General features: G+C 35.2%; 1 protein-coding gene across 4 annotated transcripts; it reads left to right on the forward strand.

The window, feature by feature from the left end:
- The first annotated feature begins 7 nt into the window (after positions 1-7).
- LOC118270344 (nicotinamide/nicotinic acid mononucleotide adenylyltransferase 1) lies at positions 8-17,891 on the forward strand. 4 transcript variants are annotated; one of them, XM_050697975.1, is made up of 8 exons: positions 13-255; positions 481-592; positions 2,807-2,918; positions 4,610-4,822; positions 6,430-6,531; positions 8,305-8,465; positions 9,595-9,919; positions 13,833-17,891. In XM_050697975.1, exons 1-8 carry the CDS (start codon positions 180-182, stop codon positions 13,851-13,853), a joined length of 1,122 nt encoding a protein of 373 aa, XP_050553932.1. In that variant the 5' UTR covers positions 13-179; the 3' UTR covers positions 13,854-17,891. The 4 variants fall into 4 exon arrangements, with proteins under 4 accessions (XP_050553931.1, XP_050553932.1, XP_050553933.1 ...); XM_050697974.1 differs by lacking the exon at positions 13,833-17,891 and having other exon boundaries at positions 8-255; positions 9,595-10,315; XM_050697976.1 differs by lacking the exons at positions 9,595-9,919; positions 13,833-17,891 and adding an exon at positions 9,136-9,405 and having other exon boundaries at positions 14-255.
- The last annotated feature ends 122 nt before the right edge of the window (positions 17,892-18,013 follow it).

The raw sequence follows: 18,013 nt of genomic DNA on the forward strand, positions 1-18,013 counted from the left end.
AGAAAAAATGACACATAATTCCACAAGATTTCGTAACAATTTGTTCATATTCAATTTTGTAGCATTCTCAAGTTGAATCAATGAAGGGATAGATCGCGGACGTGCGAATTTGTTGTGATGTGTGTTTAATTGAAAAATAGGAATATTATAAAATAGTGTTGAGTGAAATATATCGCAAAATGTCTTACGGCAAGATTGTTATTATGGCTTGTGGGAGCTTTAGCCCTCCAACCTACATGCACCTTCGAATGTTCGGTATGTAATATTGGAAATCGAAGTTGAAATGCGCAATTATTTTGCATTTTTCATTAATTTCATTGCAGTGAACTTGAACTTTTGACCTTCCGTGTTTTAAATATCCGTAACTTGGTAGAACAGTTAGCTTTTTATGTTATAATTGTTGTAATGTTATGAAATATGTCTCCTTGGAAAATGTTCAAAGTTGCTGTTACTCTATTTCGGTTTTCTATTTTTTTCTAGAAATCGCGCGAGATTATATTCACACACTGAACTTGGGGAGTGTGGTTGGAGGTCTGGTGTGTCCTGTGCATGATGCTTACGGGAAGAAAGACCTGGTTCCTGCCCATCACAGGTAAATATCAAAACCTTTTTTATTTTCGCTTATCACCATGATGTCATGTAAATATTTATTCGGATGATACATATAAAACTAGACCATGCGAGTAAAATGTTCTATAATCATTGAAATAATGAATAGGATGGAAAAAAGTGATATCAAGTTGGCTTTCTTATTAGTTTTTTATGAATTTTTTTTACTTATGTTTTATTGTTGTTCTTGGCAATAATTATAAAAGTGTGGTCACTTAATTTTAAAGGTACAATCACTATTACTCATTAGTGACTCATGACTCATGATTATTATAAAAATTCAAACACAAACAGTTGTAATGGCAACCTATGCTTCAAATAAACTAACAAACAAATGCCTAAATCTTCTTAGTCATGTCAGAAAATAGCTTTAAAGAATAGAGTCTGGTGTTACTTTGTAAAAACCCATGCTACACAAACAATAAAATATTTATTTTAGTTTTCATTCCGCTTGTAAATGTATTTTCAGCATGCGGTACCCAGCACTACTCTGCCATCCGCAATTAAATGTTCACACAGTAGAGGTACAACACAAAAACACACGCAATATGCAACCAAATACTCAACATATGTTTTGCTCCTCCACAAAGCATCAGGAGGTGTTGACACAGTGGCTAGATAATTGATTTTTAACTATGTGTTAGATCAATCATCAACACAGTTGGGCAATATTTATGAAGGTTTTTCATTATCTCTAGTCTAGGGTTGGTCAGAGAAGTTGCAGTTTCATCAGTCTCTATCAAATATATGTATTGAATATTGACTCTGATTACCGAAAACTCGAGAAACAAAAATGTTATTCAACCAGTTTGAACATATTACATCATGGCAGCATCTTTGCTAAAGATAAAATAATATCTTTTGTTGACACACTGAAACAATAATAATTATCACAGTAGACGGTTCAAGGTGCTGATAAATATAAATTTATAATATGTAAATATTAAGACAAAACGAGGTAATTTAAGCCACCAGTCATCGACTAAACAACGCAAGCTTTATTTCACGTCGGTTTTCTGTGAGGCCGTGGTATCATTCCGGTCGAACCGGCCCATTCGTGCGAAAGCTAAAAGTCAAAGTCAAAATTATTTATTTCAAATAGACCAGGAAGGCAATTTTGAACGTCAAAGCACTCTCACATTCAAGATCATAAATATCATTCACATATTAATGAGATCAATGACATAACTGAGGCTAATAGGTACCTATTATAATGTCTACCAGGTTCAGACAAGAATAAAATAATATCAATATTTAATATTCACATCATGTCATTGTACCTACAGAATAAAAGTATAAACAAGCTCTCCATTGCAATCTCTTATTTGTTTTGGTATGACTTTATAATCATTGTGATTGTGCAATAACTATACAAAAGTTATTAATATTTTAAAAATAAAGTCCACTACACAATGAATTTAAAAACGTTATCTATCATATAGTCCAGTGTCAATCAATTTATACATGCCACTGCTGGACTATGCGCCTCTTCTACGTTTTTTTTTTCGATCGCCGCGCTATCCCCGACGCCTGGTGGGTCCCTCGCGACGGCTGCGGCGTAAGGAGATTCGTTCCCTCACGCGCCCCGCCTCCTTCTTTGCTAGCATAACTGAATCGAAGTAAGAGGAGATGGCATCCCAGTCCCCTTGCTCCGCACCATGGCCTGAACCAATGCCGGACGTGAGAGGTCGCCGTCGCCGACCACATCCTTGAGGACACGGCGGTGCTCAGCCGTTGCAGGGCACACCGCCACCGTATGCTAAACCGTGTCGTCCAGGCGGTCCTCGCAGTAGCCTCTTCTACATTAAGAAGTTTAGCCATAATCATGCGACACTACATCACCATAGTATCAAGCTAGTAGGAGATCGTAGCTTAAAAGGCTCAGGTTTATCAGAGAGTGCTGCTGCCCAGTCTTAGTTGGCTCGTACAACACCCATATGAAGAGTCATGTCACCACATGCGTCATTGAAATCTAGTTAGTTATATTCAGTTAAGAACACATGCTCGTTCTTCTCCATAGGAATCTACACTTTGGAACGAGCAAATAGCTTCACTAGAGGACGGACCGATAGACAGACGTTATTAATATTATTTGCTTTGACGTTCAAAAGTGCCTTCCTGGTCTATTTGAAATAAATAATATTGGCTTTGACTTTGACACAAGCTCAAATTAAAGTATACAATAAATTGATTACAGGATATCAATGTTAAAACTGGCGCTGAGATCATCATCATGGATCAAGATATCAGAGTGGGAGACGCAGCAGTCAGGGTGGACGAGGACCAGGGTATCTTTGCAGTATCATCAGGTAAGAAGAACGGTGGTAGGCAGGGAAGTAGATAGTGTCTAGTAGCAAATGCAACTGCTAAGCAAGGAGGCTTAATTCCCGGGTCGGTAAAACTGTTGTTGAGTTTTTCGGTTTTTAGTATTACTAAATGACACGCAGATTCTAGAATTTTGATCACAATCGAATATTAATTATGGATTGCACCTACCACAGCAATTGCAATCAGAATTGCTCTACTCAGCTACCTTTCGGCAATGAGGCTATGACTGTTTCAACTAACGAATACATACGTATTGAACCTAACGTAACCTAACGAATACGTATGTCGATACGACCTACAAACCTTCAAGAAAACAGCGTTTTCCTTTTTCAAACGCCGGCAACATACCTGTGACTTCTTTGGTGTAGCGAGTGTCCATGGGCAGCGCTGATCGTTTACCATCAGGTGACCCGTATGCTCATTTGCCCCCATTCTATAAAAAACAAATACATTCCGAATAGTTAGAAAATACTATGACTCACAATCAAACTTACAATAGTATAATTCAATTTCAGTGGGAACAAAATAAATATTCATATTTTAAAGTAATCACTGCTGAGGTCAACTTAAACACATTATGTTCTGATTAATTTATCTTCGTGGTTGACCAAAACCACAGTCAATTGCATCGGTATCGGTAGGTAGACAGTAGATGAGAGATAGTGCACTGAGGATGAATGACCTCTTGTGTAGGGACTCTAAACCGCGAGTATGTCTGCGGGCTGTAAAAAATGCCTATATTACACTCCATCTTTTTAAGTTTCTCTAGATGTGTGTGTCTTTCCTATAAGTTCAAAACAATGATACTTGAATTTATAATATTAATAAAGGTAACTTTTTATGGTATAAGCCGGTAAAAAGCCGACGGGTCACCTGATGGTAAGCAATCGCCGTCGCCCATGGACACTCGCAACACTAAAGGCGTTAGAATTGCGTTGCCGCCCTTTCGGGGTTAGGAATTTAAGGGTTCTTGGGCCTCCGATTCACAACGAAACAACGCAAGCGTTGTTTCACGTCAGTTTTCTGTAAGGCTTGGTATCACTCCAGTCGAGCCATTCGTAAGCATTAGCTCTCCCATAGTTAAACCTTAAAACCGTCTTAACTAATGGATGTTTAAGAGTTAATGGAATACTCTATATAGCTCATAAATGTGACTAGTTGCAGCTATCTAAATTGAAAAATCTTTATGACTTATCGTTTGTCTAACACCATGCTATGATACTTGAGAACTAAGCACACTGTGTAGATTCTTTGACTGCACGGTTATTGCTATGGTCGGCGCAAGTAAATTAGTCTTTGGTGAGGTGTTTAAAAAAAATCCATTGCAAAAATTTAGTTTAGACTCACGTGAGAATTCTCCAATGTTAACTGTCACAAATAAATTCTGACCAATTTCGAGAGACTTTACTTTTGACCCTGATATTGAGGGTACCGGTAGTTAGCGCTCAGGTGACTAACGTAGCCCATATTGGCAGTGGATATTCGTCCACAATTAAGGCAAGTCAGCACTTATCTTAACTCCTAAATTTATTTGCCAAGAGGACACTGGTGTCGTCTCTCACCCAATTCATTACAGACCTTATTCCCAAAGCTTAGAGACTACTTTTTTGTATGAACTTGTTTGGTTTCAGTATGCGAACATTTGTCATAATAACAACTCCTTTATTCCCAGGACACAATAAACAACTACCTAACAGGGGTCAATGACCCGGACCCGCCATCTTGGCTGCCAGATGACATACTGAACCTCAACAGTTTGGATGAGCCGGACAACTTGATGGAGAAGTTCAACGGTAACACGCAAGATGGCGTCACCGTCAAGCTGTTGTGTGGAGCTGATCTCTTGGAGTCCTTCGCCACTCCTGGACTGTGGTCTGATGAGGATGTGAGTAGTTTGTTTGTACCGTTGCTGTTCGTTAGTCTCGCTAAAACTCGAGAACTGCTGGACCGATTTGGCAAATTTTGGTCTTGAATTATTTGTAGTCCAGGGAAGGTTTAAAGTAAGTCCCCTCTTTGAGGAGTGGCTAGAGAGGCGCCATGGCGTCCTCACCTACCGCCTGACGCAGGTGCTTACCGGACATGGGAGTTTCGGTAGGTTCCTGTTTTTGATTGGGCGGGAGGAAACGCCCGGGTGTCATCACTGCGAAGACCGCCCGGAGGACACGGTGGAACACACGGTTGCGGTCTGCCCTGCGTGGGCTGAGCACCGCCGTGCCCTCAGGGAAGTGATCGGCGACGGCGACCTCTCGCGTCCGGCTTTGGTTCAGACCATGGTGCGGAGCGAGGGGGACTGGGATGCCGTCTCCTCCTTCTGCGAAGCAGTTATGCTAGCTAAGGAGGAGGCGGGACGCGTGAGGGAACGAACTTCCTCACGCCCTAGCCGACGCGAAAGACACTCCGGGCGTCGGGGATCGCGTGACGATCTCCGGCCACCGTAAGTGCGGGTCTGCGGACGGCGTGCAAGGGTAGCTCGCCGCCCGACCAGAACCAGACCCGTGCGTGCGGCGCGTTGCGTTCCGCGCGCGCCTCAAAGAGCCATCAGACCACCACAGATGGGGCCCAGTAGGGCTGATGCTTAATCCGGAGCTGCGGACTACCTAGCGGGTTTACCGGGGCTCCGGCTCGACAAGCAGGAGTAGGAACGGGGTGGTTTTTAGTCAGTAAGAGTCTGACACTCCCTCTCGCTTTGCCCTGGCGAGAGAAGTCATTGGATGATTTTCCCCCCTGAAAAAAAAAAAAAAGGGAAGGTTTAAAAGGTGAGAAAAAAAACAATGTTTGAGGCGGTACGAAGTTTGCCGGGTCAGCTAGTCTATCTATCTATATAAAAATCAATTGCTGTTCGTTAGTCTCGCTAAAACTGGAGAATGGCTAGACCGGTTTGGACAATTTTGATCTTGAATTATTTGTGGAAGTCCAGGGAAGGTTTAAAAGGTGAGGAAAAAATGTTTGAGGCGATACGAAATTTGCTGGGTTAGCTAATTATAAATAGAAGTGTGTGGTCATCATCTGTGATTCATTAATAGCCATGATAAGTTGTCTAATTTTAATTGAACTGAATGACTTGCTAAAATATTCGTTTTACACCAATTACTTGAGTTTTTTTTTTCTTTTGCTCTACGTGATTATGCAGTATTGTCGGCGAAATATTTAAAAGTAAAAATGATAGCCTTATACAAAAAAATGGTGTTACACGTTTATTGGTAGGCATAAAAATCTTATGATTGTAAACATGTTTCATAAAACTTTAACCTTAGCGTGAGTCAGCGGTAAGCCTGTACTTAACAGTTAGGATTGATTCACATCTGACGGAACATGCGTATCATCGGTTGCGTAACGCCAGAACAGACAAATGTGTAGAAAAACAAATAACCGTTCACATTCAATCGATGATACGTCAGTACGAACGATGATACGCTCGACGTATTTTACGTCAGATTTGAACGGACCCTTATAGCATTAAGATTTTAATATTTTCTATGTTCTAAATTCCAGTTGGAGACGATAGTGGGTCGCCATGGGCTTGTGGTGGTGACCCGGGCAGGCTGTGATCCCGGCAAGTTTATATACGAGTCGGATATACTCTACAAACATAGGGTAAGTATCATAATGACCTTTTAAACAAGAGTACAGTAGGGTAACAAGTTATGTTATATGGCGTAACCAGTTGTGTTATATGGGGAATGAGCTGTCGTCGGCGGTATTTTCAAACCGATCCGACCTTCAAGAAAAGAGCATATTGTGTGGGAGAGCCATGCTACGGCGCGAATGGGCCGGCTCGACCGGAGTGATACCATGGCCTCACAGAAAACCGACGTGAAACAACGCTTGCGTTGTGTTTCGTTGTGTGAGTGAGGTTATCGGAGGCCCGATTCCCCCCTTCCCAATCTTCCCCGTCCCCGATTCTCGAACAACTCCCAAAAAGACGGCAACGCGGGCGACGGCGATTGCTTACCATTAGGTTACGTCTGCTCGATTACCGGCGTGTCTCATAAAAAAAAAAAATTTAAACGCCAGCAACGCACCTTTAATTCCTCTGGTGCTGTAGGTGTCCATGGGCGGCGCTGATCGTTTAGCATCAGATGACCCGAATGCTCGTTTGCTGCCTATTTCATAGAAAAAATTGGGTTATTTATATGGGTAACGAGAGCTGGAACATTTTTTGTTTGTGATTCACAAATAGTTGTTCCGAATCTGTGTATGTGAGATGTATGTGAATTTGTATGTTTATTAACGCACTCATAATACAGAAGAAAATCCTTGTGTGGAGTAATGTTAAAAACAACGTGCATGTTTGTAGTCCTTGAAAAATAAATCTATTCTAGTACAATAAAAGTAAATAAAAATGGTTATTTAGTATTTACCGATAAGCCTATTTTCAATCTGTATAATAAAAATAATTATTTTATCAAAAACATGAATGAATTAGTGATAACGGTAGTGTATTTGATAAAGTAAATCAGCACGACTCGTGCTTGACCGATTGTGCATGTCTAGAGCTAATGTTTTTCAGATTGCATATTGATAATTTTTTATTTTTAAAGTAGGTTACAACTACGTAATGTTATGTTTGTGTATTTTGATTAATGATTTTTAACTTCACGCCTTTAAATCTTCAAGGGTTAGTCAGTGGTGTACGTATAATAGGGATGATGACGGGGTATCTATATATTAATACGTGATGCAAAAACTTTGGACCGCTTTTTACGAAAATTGCGCGAACGTAGGAGCATAAAATTTGGTACACTTATAGTTTATGTGTAGGAGAAGTGCAGAACGCTAATATTTTTCAAAAATAATGCTTGTTAAGTACATTAAATCAATAAATAAAACATTACACACACATGCATAGTATCTTATCGTATTTGACAAAACGTCAAAATTGACAGACATTGCCATGATATTTTCACGTCTTATATGAATAGAGTTTTATGAAAGAGTTTGTTTGAGTTTGAGTTAAATAAAAATTATCCTTGAACGTATGTTAAATGGTATTGTAAATTAAATCGTATACGGTCGAATTTCGACCACAAGGCGACCACTAGTGAAAATTAAAAATCTGTTTAATCCGTCAGTTAGGTAATGAAAGAATATTAGACGTGTATTATATTTTTATGTCATATAAGATAACAATACTTAGATAAAAAGAATCCAATTTTAGAACAAATACGTCATTCTGCTTATAAAACATACCTGACGTGAACATACCGAAGTGACGTCATGCGATATTTCAAATCGATATCTACGAAAGTATTTGTTTCCTTAAGAAAATAAAAAATAAGCGTCTAATATATTAAAATAATCTAATCTTAACCAGACGAAAATTAAAATAAAATTTGATTAGTCATCTACTCTATTACCTGTTTACAGAAAAACGTGATCCTAGTAACGAACTACATAGCCAACGAAGTGAGTTCGACGCAGATACGTCGGCTGGTGAGTCGCGGCGAGAGCGCCAAGTACTTGACGGACGACGGCGTACTGGCGTACGTACGACAGCACTCGTTGTACGGCGCGCCCAGGGAACACACGTGAGTATATCTTGGTATTATTTGTTGTTGGAGATAGTGCTTCAAAAATATTGAAAAAAGAAGTATGAGGTTGGTATTATGATACGCGTCGACAGGCCCGCATCAAATGCATTGCACGCATCGATCGTACGTCATCAGTACGCATCGCATGTACGGTAGCGGTCCGTACGGTACGGATCAATGGACGCAGTTGTTTGAGTTTCTGTATAATACAAACTAAAATCAGTTGATGCGTACGATGTGGGCCTGTGGACGCTTACCTTTATTCTTCCTTTTTTTATTTCTGCGGGCCAATAGTGATTCAGGGACAACATGTTGGGAATCAGAATAATCTAGAAGATAGTAATTCGAAAAGGAGTGGATAGGTGTAATTTAGCGGTAGGATATGCCAAATGGTGAATTAAAAATGCGATGGTAGCAAGAAGAGATTCTTTCTTAATTTTTTTTGGTGCTTTGTTTCTTAGCAACATGCCTACTCCGTTGGAAAGAAGAGATTTTAGCATATTGATAAGTTGTAGTATTGTAATTCTATATTATGGTGCGTCTAAATCGCCAAACCAGTTAGAAACTCGGATAATTATTATTAACCTCGAGGAATAGGGAATACTCATCAGCTTTCTATTCATATATTAATTCGCAATTATTCAGCAATTTTCGTTTTTATTTCCAGTGCGAAAAACTCTGAAAAAGACTCCTTAAACTCACCCACAAAGTGTTCAATTTAATGTTATTAGAAACTCGACTTTGAAGACATGAATTTAAAGTTTAATTTTGTATACCTCGCAGGATAGTAGTTTTAAATTTATTTTCTTAATGTCTGTGATAAGAAATCTTAAACTAAGTGTACTGAGTATGTAATAATTAGCTGAATTTATATTTTTATGTATTTGTTTTTATAGAAATATTTTTTTATGTAAATAAATAGATGTTTACTATCGTTCTCGTGTCTTTTGTGTTTAAAATACGGCTTTACACAAACAATTACTAACGTTCAGTAGGTACTATTACACTACGTATCATATTTTTTTTTTTTTTTTTAATTATGTGATCCATATCATAACATACTTTACTACATTTTATAACAACAATTCTAACCCAAAAAATCTTTTTCCACGCTGCCCTGGAACAGTGAGTATACAATCCTTAACGAACTAATCGCTAGCTACGACAAACGTTCACCTCAAGACGTAATAATGACGTCACCAGAAGAGACGAGCTTCAAAAACATACTCATTTCAATTCGAGACAAACCTTCCATAGTCGACGAGACTATCACAGTGAAACGGCCGCGCAAGGCGAACTTCTTAATGCCGAACTCACATACAGACTCCGTCAGCCCTATATGTGAGCCGTTAAAGCCTAAAATGGCGTACATAGACAAGGTCCCATCCACGTACGTTCCAGGGAAAGCAGTCAAGATAGTCAGCGATGCAACCGAACATAAGTTGGACAAGGTAACGTTTGATACTGCTTATAGCTCGCTCGACAGTTACTTAAGCAAAGATTCTGACTTCGATCTTTATAAGCGAAGGGTAAGTGAGGGTAACGTTGGTAAAGTTGAAGTTGAGACTGCGAAGAAACGCTGTTCCTCTACCATAAGGAAGCTGAAACCCGATGAGATGAAGAAGAGTAAGTCCGAAGTGAGTAAGTTGTGTGATAAAGTGAAGAGTATAAAGATTAAAGAAAGTTCTGGAAGGAATTATAAGACTAGGAGCTGTAATGATATTGTCAGGTTGATCCTCACTAAGCATGGGATTCATGTTATCAGTGATACTGAGGCTATTGTGTAGGTTGATTTGGTTTTTATTGAACTTAAGGTGGGGTTTCACTGGAGAAGAAGTGATTTATTTCGTGAAATGAATGGTTTATGCAGAGATATTTTTCGTGAAATTTGGTTTAATCTATGCTTGTGCCAGTAACGTCGTCCGCGTTATCATAGGATAAAAAGTATCCTATCACCCAAGTCAGCTCATACCCAGTCTGTATATCAAATTTCATCAAAATCCGTTCAGTAGTTTCAGCGTGATTGACGGACAAATAACCAAATAAACAAACTTTCACATTTATAATATTAATGTGAACGAAGTTAAAAAGTGGCTATACTTGAATGATTCAATGACGAATTATTATAATGATTGTTTTTGAATGATGATGAAACATGTTTTTCGGTGAAACCTCAGCCTAAGTCCATTCGCTATTTCGCACAAAAAAAAACAAATTGATCTAAAAATCATTAAATTCACAATACAGTCAATTTATAATGGAATTGTAAAGTTTCTATACAAGACATAGCTTATTGAAAAATCTACTAAAATCAAGTTCTTTAAGTTACTTTTCAATATTGTCTTCCAAAGTATGAATTTATTTGTCTATTATAATTCGAGTTTCATAAAAATCTTTACCTAAACTCTAAAACGTGTGTAATAAAATTTGAACCTTATACTATTGGACAAAGGACCCTTTTTTAAAGAAATAACCTTTGTATATAGAGACCATTATTGTATGTATATGTATAATGTAATGTATTACTCTTTTTATAATAATATTGCTGTTTTAGTATATAATGTCTATTGCTATGTTTATTAGTATAAAATTAGGAGAGGATGTATAAATAGATGTTGCCCAATTAGACCCGTTTTTGTTAGATAAAACATGTGAATTATCACTAACGAAAAGTTGTCATTCACAGTTAGCAGACTACTGCAACGAAGGTTGCATTCTAATTTATTTGAAACTAGACGAGCATCCATGAAGATGTTTTTTTAAAACGTTATGGCTTTTTACTATATATCGTAGGTGCGTTTACAAACATACAAGTTCATATCCACATGACACCCAGAATCAACAATTTGTAGATCAAACAAAGAGTTGTTTCGTGCGGGAATCGAATCCGCTTAACGTTGCGCGGCAGCCGGTCGCCCTACCACCGCGCCAACCGTGCAGTCTAAATTACTATTACTACAAATCGTATATTTTTATTATTTCGCTTTTAGATAGATGTATAAACATTTTGGATACCAGATAATTGTGACGCAACAACTGTTTATCCGTATTCTCTACGTTTAGACGTTAAATTACCATCTTTATCTATACATATACATCTACTATTAAAACACTAATTACCCTTACCAAGAGAGAATTCTATTCATAAGAATTATATGTATTTTATATGTTAACGCCAGCATACAATCGATTTTGGACTTTATAACTGAAATATAAAGTTGAAAATCAATTAAAATGCATATGCTGGTTTAAACATATTAACTTAAACTTGTAACCTGTGAATTTATGTAACCTTTTTATATAATTCTTTGAATTTGTAAATAAATCTTCAATTTAAACGAATTAATACCTTACCAGTATTAAAATAAAGCTCATATTTATATGTGAAGCCAAATGCTGCATGCTTTAAACGAAAATGAGTCTTAAGTACTTGAATTTAAAATTGTTTTTTGATAAACAATTTGTTGTTCCTTAGTGAAATACCGTGGCCTCTGCCTAGTAACTTGTGCAATTACATTTTTTACTGCTTTTTATCAAAACTTGAATGGCTTTAAAGAAATATTTATTATAATATACATAATTACATATTACTTACCTTATTTATACAATATTTATATAACAATATTGTATTATAATATAACGAAAATATTTATTCACAATATACAGGTTGTTATTTTTAAATGACTTAAAAAAGGAATTTATTTCAATAAATCTAAATGTCTATCTATCTATGCTATGAAAACTATGGCTACTAATAACCAATAAATAAATAATAAAACTATGATGCAAATATACATTAAAAAAGGTAAAATAACAAAATACTTATAAATGTTTGTATTAATTTTGTTCTAATGCTCATGTTTTTATAATATCTTTTTACTAACCTACAGACTCAATAATATGACAATACAATATTTTTTTGCGACAAATATACTTCTTAAAATTCTTTATACTAATTTTATGCTACAATTTATTGTGAGCAAAATAGGCAATCACTCTTCGACATTTTAAAATCCTTATACTTATTTATAAATAAATCAAAATACAAAAAACAGTATTCCTAAATAGTGCCAATTTATTACTATTTCTACTATTTTATTCATTAAATAAGAAATAAATGTCAAATGTAGATAAACATTAAAAATATAAATTATTATTAGCATTAATTAATTGCGAGTTTATTAATTGTCTTTAAAATTTATTAAATGTTAACAGTATTAAATAGATTTAAATGTTTAAAAATAGTTTGTTGATGTAGTTTAAAAGTAGTTTTAAACAATGTTAAATTAGAGGTTATGTTAATGACATTATACATGGTGTACTTTTTACTGTCATCGAATAATTAATTTATTTGCTTATCCTATGTGAATATTAATTCGTTTCCTTAGTTTTAAAGAGTTGAATACATATTTTAGACATGAATTTTGGGTTTGAAGTTGTTATAAAATCAAAATAATTTTAATAGGGTAGATGACAAATTTTTATTTTAATGTCCGTCTTGTAGATTGTTTTAAAATATTAGACACGTATATTTTATTTTCTTACGGAAACAAATACTTTTGAAGATATATCGATGTGAAATGTCACGTAACGTCACTTCTAGGTACATTTTTTACTACTTGCTACCATTCCTAAACTTTGATGCGTTGTATCTAAGTATTGTTATCTTATATGACAAAATAAAAAATACGTGTCTAATAATTTTTCATTACCCAACTGACGGACTAAATAGATTTTTATCATCCCTATTATAAAGTCGAATGTTTTAATGGATATAGAGATATTATAACATTTGTTTTATTATAAATATTTAATATATTATGTAGAATTGAATGTATTCAATTTGATTTAGATTATATTACTTATAGATTTTTCTATCATTGTTTGTGATTATGAAAGCATGTTTTGATGTCGTGGCTTCTCTTAGTATTTTGTAATGTTTGTGTCTTATTGTGTATTGACGCCCCCCTCCCCTTTACATAGAGGAATTTATTTCTAATTATTCATTATTTTGTACCTTTGTCTTGCCTCCCTGGACATGGAAATGAAAAACGAACCACTTTGCCTAACTAAAGACTACAATGATATAATATATAATTATGTCGTCTGCTATAGAGTTTATTCTCCGATTGTTCACATCTACCCATTCCTAGCCACTGTGGGGATATCCTATTAAATATGATTTTTTTTAAAACAAGCTTCTTCTATCTAACTGGAGGATGGTTTCAGCGTTGCCAATTAATTTTGATTCTTGATTATTGTTGTAAAAATGTCGTTCGTTTTTCATTCCTAGATCCAAAATTATGTATTGTTAGACCCCGCCCCTTTTTATTTTTCTCCTAACTTGGGTGTTGTGTTGTGTAGGGAGGCGGATGCCCGTTGTAGCTGACGTGTTGCGCGCGCCGCGACGAGACGACTACGTAATGGGCCGTCACCGTAGCAGGGACGTAGCGAGTTCGTAGCGGGATCGTAGCGAGTTCGTAGCGGGACCGTACCGAGTTCGTAGCGATACCGTACCGAGTTCGTAGCGGGATCGTAGCGAGTTCGTAGCAAGTTCGTAGCGAGTTTGTAGCTGGGACGGGCGGAGCGCGCATACCCTATTCCTAATTACTATAAGTTATCGTACTTAGTGCTTTGCGTGTCCACTAGTTGTCCTTTTACGGCAAATGTTTGAAGTTTTTATGTCGGAATCTTCGAAAGAATACAACAGACCTTTACCGAACTATTAATTTAAAAATAAACACAAGTCTTGTTCTGAAGATTCAAATGCTTTATGGTTTTATATAATAAGATTTGTGTTTTAATAGTAATTTCACCCACAATCGCGAGTGTAATCACAAAAGCACTAGTTTTTTAATGTAATTGTTATAATATGTATTTAAAATCTTAAAAAATATATATCATTTGGTGGAAATGGAATGTGATACAAGTTGTGGCAAAATTAAATATTTTTGGAGGATGTATACAATGTTGTAATAAATAAATAAAATGTTATGTTTAATCGCTCAATGTTGCAAGTGCAAGAAAAATATTCTAAATGTTCTAAAAAGCTTGTCTTGTCGGTTTGTTTATAAGTGAATGTTTTTGTATCAACTAGTGGACACTTTATCGGTTTAGTTTGAAGCTTTTTTTATGGAAAATGTGCATGAGATATATATTCTTATATTTTAATATGTTTTAGGATTAGAGAAAATATGTTTTTATTTTATTATTTTAATAGCTTATTGGTCGTTTTGATGCCTCGCATCTGCTTGACAAGCATTTATGAACTGTACCCTTAGTATGAGTTTGCTTTACGTTTAAAGAAATCGAAACGAGACCGCGTTCAGCACTCTGATTGGTTGGTTCATTCGCGGCCAATCAGAGCGCTGAACGCGCTCTCGTTTCGTTTTCGTTCAACGTAAAGCAAACTCGTACTAAGGGTACTGTAATTGAATGTAATAAAGTTTAATTTTGCTTGTGGTTTTATCGTGGGTCAAATTAAAAGAGTTTTAATGTCATGTGCGTGTTTTCCATGAAGCTTCAAACAGCCGTTTGCTATATTTCAGCATTAATTTAGCTTTCCTGCTGAAAGTTCTACGCTTCCATACTTATACAGCATGTAAAAGAGAGATTTGACATTCTACGAGGCTTACAGGTTTAGATTTTCAACTTAAAAGCTTTGGAATAAAGTTGAAATTTCACTGAAGAAGATTTCTTTTTATGAAGTGTATGTTCATAGTAATGAGTACATTGACCTTTTAAAATGCTACGTTTTTCTTTTACATGCTGTATAAGAAATTAATCTTAAGCCTTATATTGATTCTGCAGCTCTGCAATTTTGAACTCTATGTAGCCGTGCTTAAAGTTCTTTTTGAAAAGGAACTTTGCTTACTTTAGGTCCTTTTTACTTTAAGGTACAGACTCAAGCACATATAACTACCCAAGTTTAAAAAAAAATCAATACATTTTGAACCTTATTTCTCTTAGTTTGGGGATGCTGGCTGATACTTAACCAGCTTTGGCTAAATCGCTGAAAAATTAGACCTAACTCATTTTCAACCTTAAGCTATTGCAATAAAGTTCAAAATGTATTAGAAAATTTGACAATGAAGGGTAGTTTTATCTGCTATCTATATTCTTAGTACGAGTTTGCTTTACGTTTAAAGTAATCGAAACGACAGCGCGTTCGGCACTCTGATTGGCCGGCTCGAATGAACCAACCAATCAGACCGCCGAACGAGTGAGTCTTGTTTCGATTACTTTACTTTCTCTAACTCATACTAAGGGTACTGTACCATGAAAGTATACTTTAAACTGCGATATTTGAGCACTTCCCTGCATTGGTGTTCTCAAAACGTCGTTAGATATAATTTTAGGTGTTAATCAATTAAATGAATATGTAATAGCTTTTTACAGAGTTGCAAAGTCTTAATGGCTGAACACTTAAACATTATTTAATTTTAAAATGTTCTTAAAAGTTGGACTGCCTGCTCTATCAGTCAAGACAATTAATAATTAAAAAAGTACGTTTATATACCGACTTACAGACGCGTGATTAACTAAATTGTTTAAAAATCACTCACGTAAATTAATGTAAATTTTTTTGAGTCGTTTAAAAAGTTTGAGAAACCGAATATACTTAGCCCGTTTGGACTCCGATATAAGATCCAACTAATTTCGCGTTGCTAAACAAGAAATTAAGGACAATTTAAAATTGGATAGCGTTTCAGTGTTCGGTCTTTAGCGAGTTGTCACATAAGGCGTCATGTAAAGGACCATTAACGAAAAAGAGATTTTCATTTTGTCGTCGGTAGATGGCACTAGAGAGTTTTACATTATGTGAGGTATCTGTCTACACCTTCAGAGAATGATGCCTTTTTTGAGGGGCAAAATCCGTCTTGGGTGAGGCGAGAGAGAGTGTCAGACTCTTACTGACTAAAAACCACCCCATTCCTACTCCTGCTGGATAGGTTGTCCATTGAATGGCGCCTAATGTGGCAACTCTTCAAACTGTAGGTACCAATTCTAGATGTTTTAATATTTGTAGAATTATGTCTAGCATTTTGTATGGTCAGTTTTTATCTTTTAAACATATTTAAATGTGTTTTTGTTTATGAAATCTTGCCTTAATTTTGCATGAAATGCGGATTTATTGATGTAGTGTCTATTTCTTGATATTTTTGTTAATTTGTTATGAAAATATTTTACAAGTTTGTAAGTAGTTTATTGTGATCCAAAAATCCTACAAATTGATTTATTTCAAAGTTATATTTTGTACTTATTAAGACATAATATGTACTTTAAAGAACAACGAGAAAATGGTTAAAATTATTCTTAGATTGTATTTTATATCTATTTTCATTTGATGATAATATGAATACTCGTATGTAAGGCTTGTAGTGGTTGACAGTTTACATACATACATAAATAACCACACACCTGTCTCCCATGGGGGTAGGCAGAGACTATGTAACGCCAATTGCTACAAATCTTACATACTTCTTATTTAATTTTGCATTTAATACTTTAGGTTCCAAGGCTTTTTATAAGTTTAACAAATCACGTTGTAATATTTAGTTAAAATAGAGAATCTATTGTAAAACTATTACTTTTGTATAACATTTAATATTATTTTAATTTATAGTTATACATATAAAATGTGTACTTAATATTAGGGATCTGAATTTGTATATTTTAAGTTTTTTTATCCAAACCTTTGTTGGTTACGTTTTTTAATTTATACTTTTATAAACTATTCTAAATACCTATATTAAACTGATGTTTAAATATATAATATAAATCTAACTAGATATTTCATGTAATATGTATGTCACAACATATAAAATATATTGTTTCTGTTACGCGAATATTTTTGTTAACATATAACTGGGATTATTGTTTGTTTCTCTGTAATTTATACATATAATGTATTTAAAGATGTATACTTACCAATTGTAAAATAATTATGTTTTCTAAATATTTCACGCACAGTTCTAGTCAATATAAATGTAATATTATAGCTTATTTGTTTTCTAACAAAATCATTAAAGTTATAACAAAAATCTATGAACAAAATTACAGTTATTTGCGATATTTTTTAAGCTAATAATGCCGTGATATTATATTTATTTATGTTATAAATTATATTCACAATAATTTATCAATCAAGGTACTTAATTTTATAAAATCACATACAAAGCTAAGTTTTGAATGAATCATTCCTGTTTAGTTATATAAAAGATTATACAAACTATAGTTATCACATATTACATATGTATAATAGTTAACTACATAATGATAAAGTAAATACAGTTAAAATCAAGATAATACTTAGGTAACCGCCTTGTAGTACTTACCGACACTAAATAATCTGATAGTAGGCTGTAACATGTTGATACATTACAAATATTGCTTCTCAAATAATAAAGGTCTATTTATTTATTTAACTTGTTTTATTTCAAAACACGAAAACCTGCAGACGTATTAGCTGATGGTAAGCAATCGTCGTCGTCCATGGAAACTTGAAACACCATAGACGTTACAAGTGCGTTGCCGGCCTTTTG

Source organism: Spodoptera frugiperda, chromosome 13 (assembly GCF_023101765.2).
Source record: "Spodoptera frugiperda isolate SF20-4 chromosome 13, AGI-APGP_CSIRO_Sfru_2.0, whole genome shotgun sequence".
Lineage (NCBI taxonomy): Eukaryota > Metazoa > Arthropoda > Insecta > Lepidoptera > Noctuidae > Spodoptera > Spodoptera frugiperda.

Excerpts from the sequence above, each read along its gene's own strand:
- LOC118270344 (XM_050697974.1), top strand. The coding sequence starts at position 180 with ATGTCTTACGGCAAGATTGTTATTATGGCTTGTGGGAGCTTTAGCCCT. Across the intron at positions 256-480 it reads CATGCACCTTCGAATGTTCG|AAATCGCGCGAGATTATATT; the intron begins GTATGTAATATT and ends ATTTTTTTCTAG. Across the intron at positions 593-2,806 it reads CTGGTTCCTGCCCATCACAG|GATATCAATGTTAAAACTGG; the intron begins GTAAATATCAAA and ends AATTGATTACAG.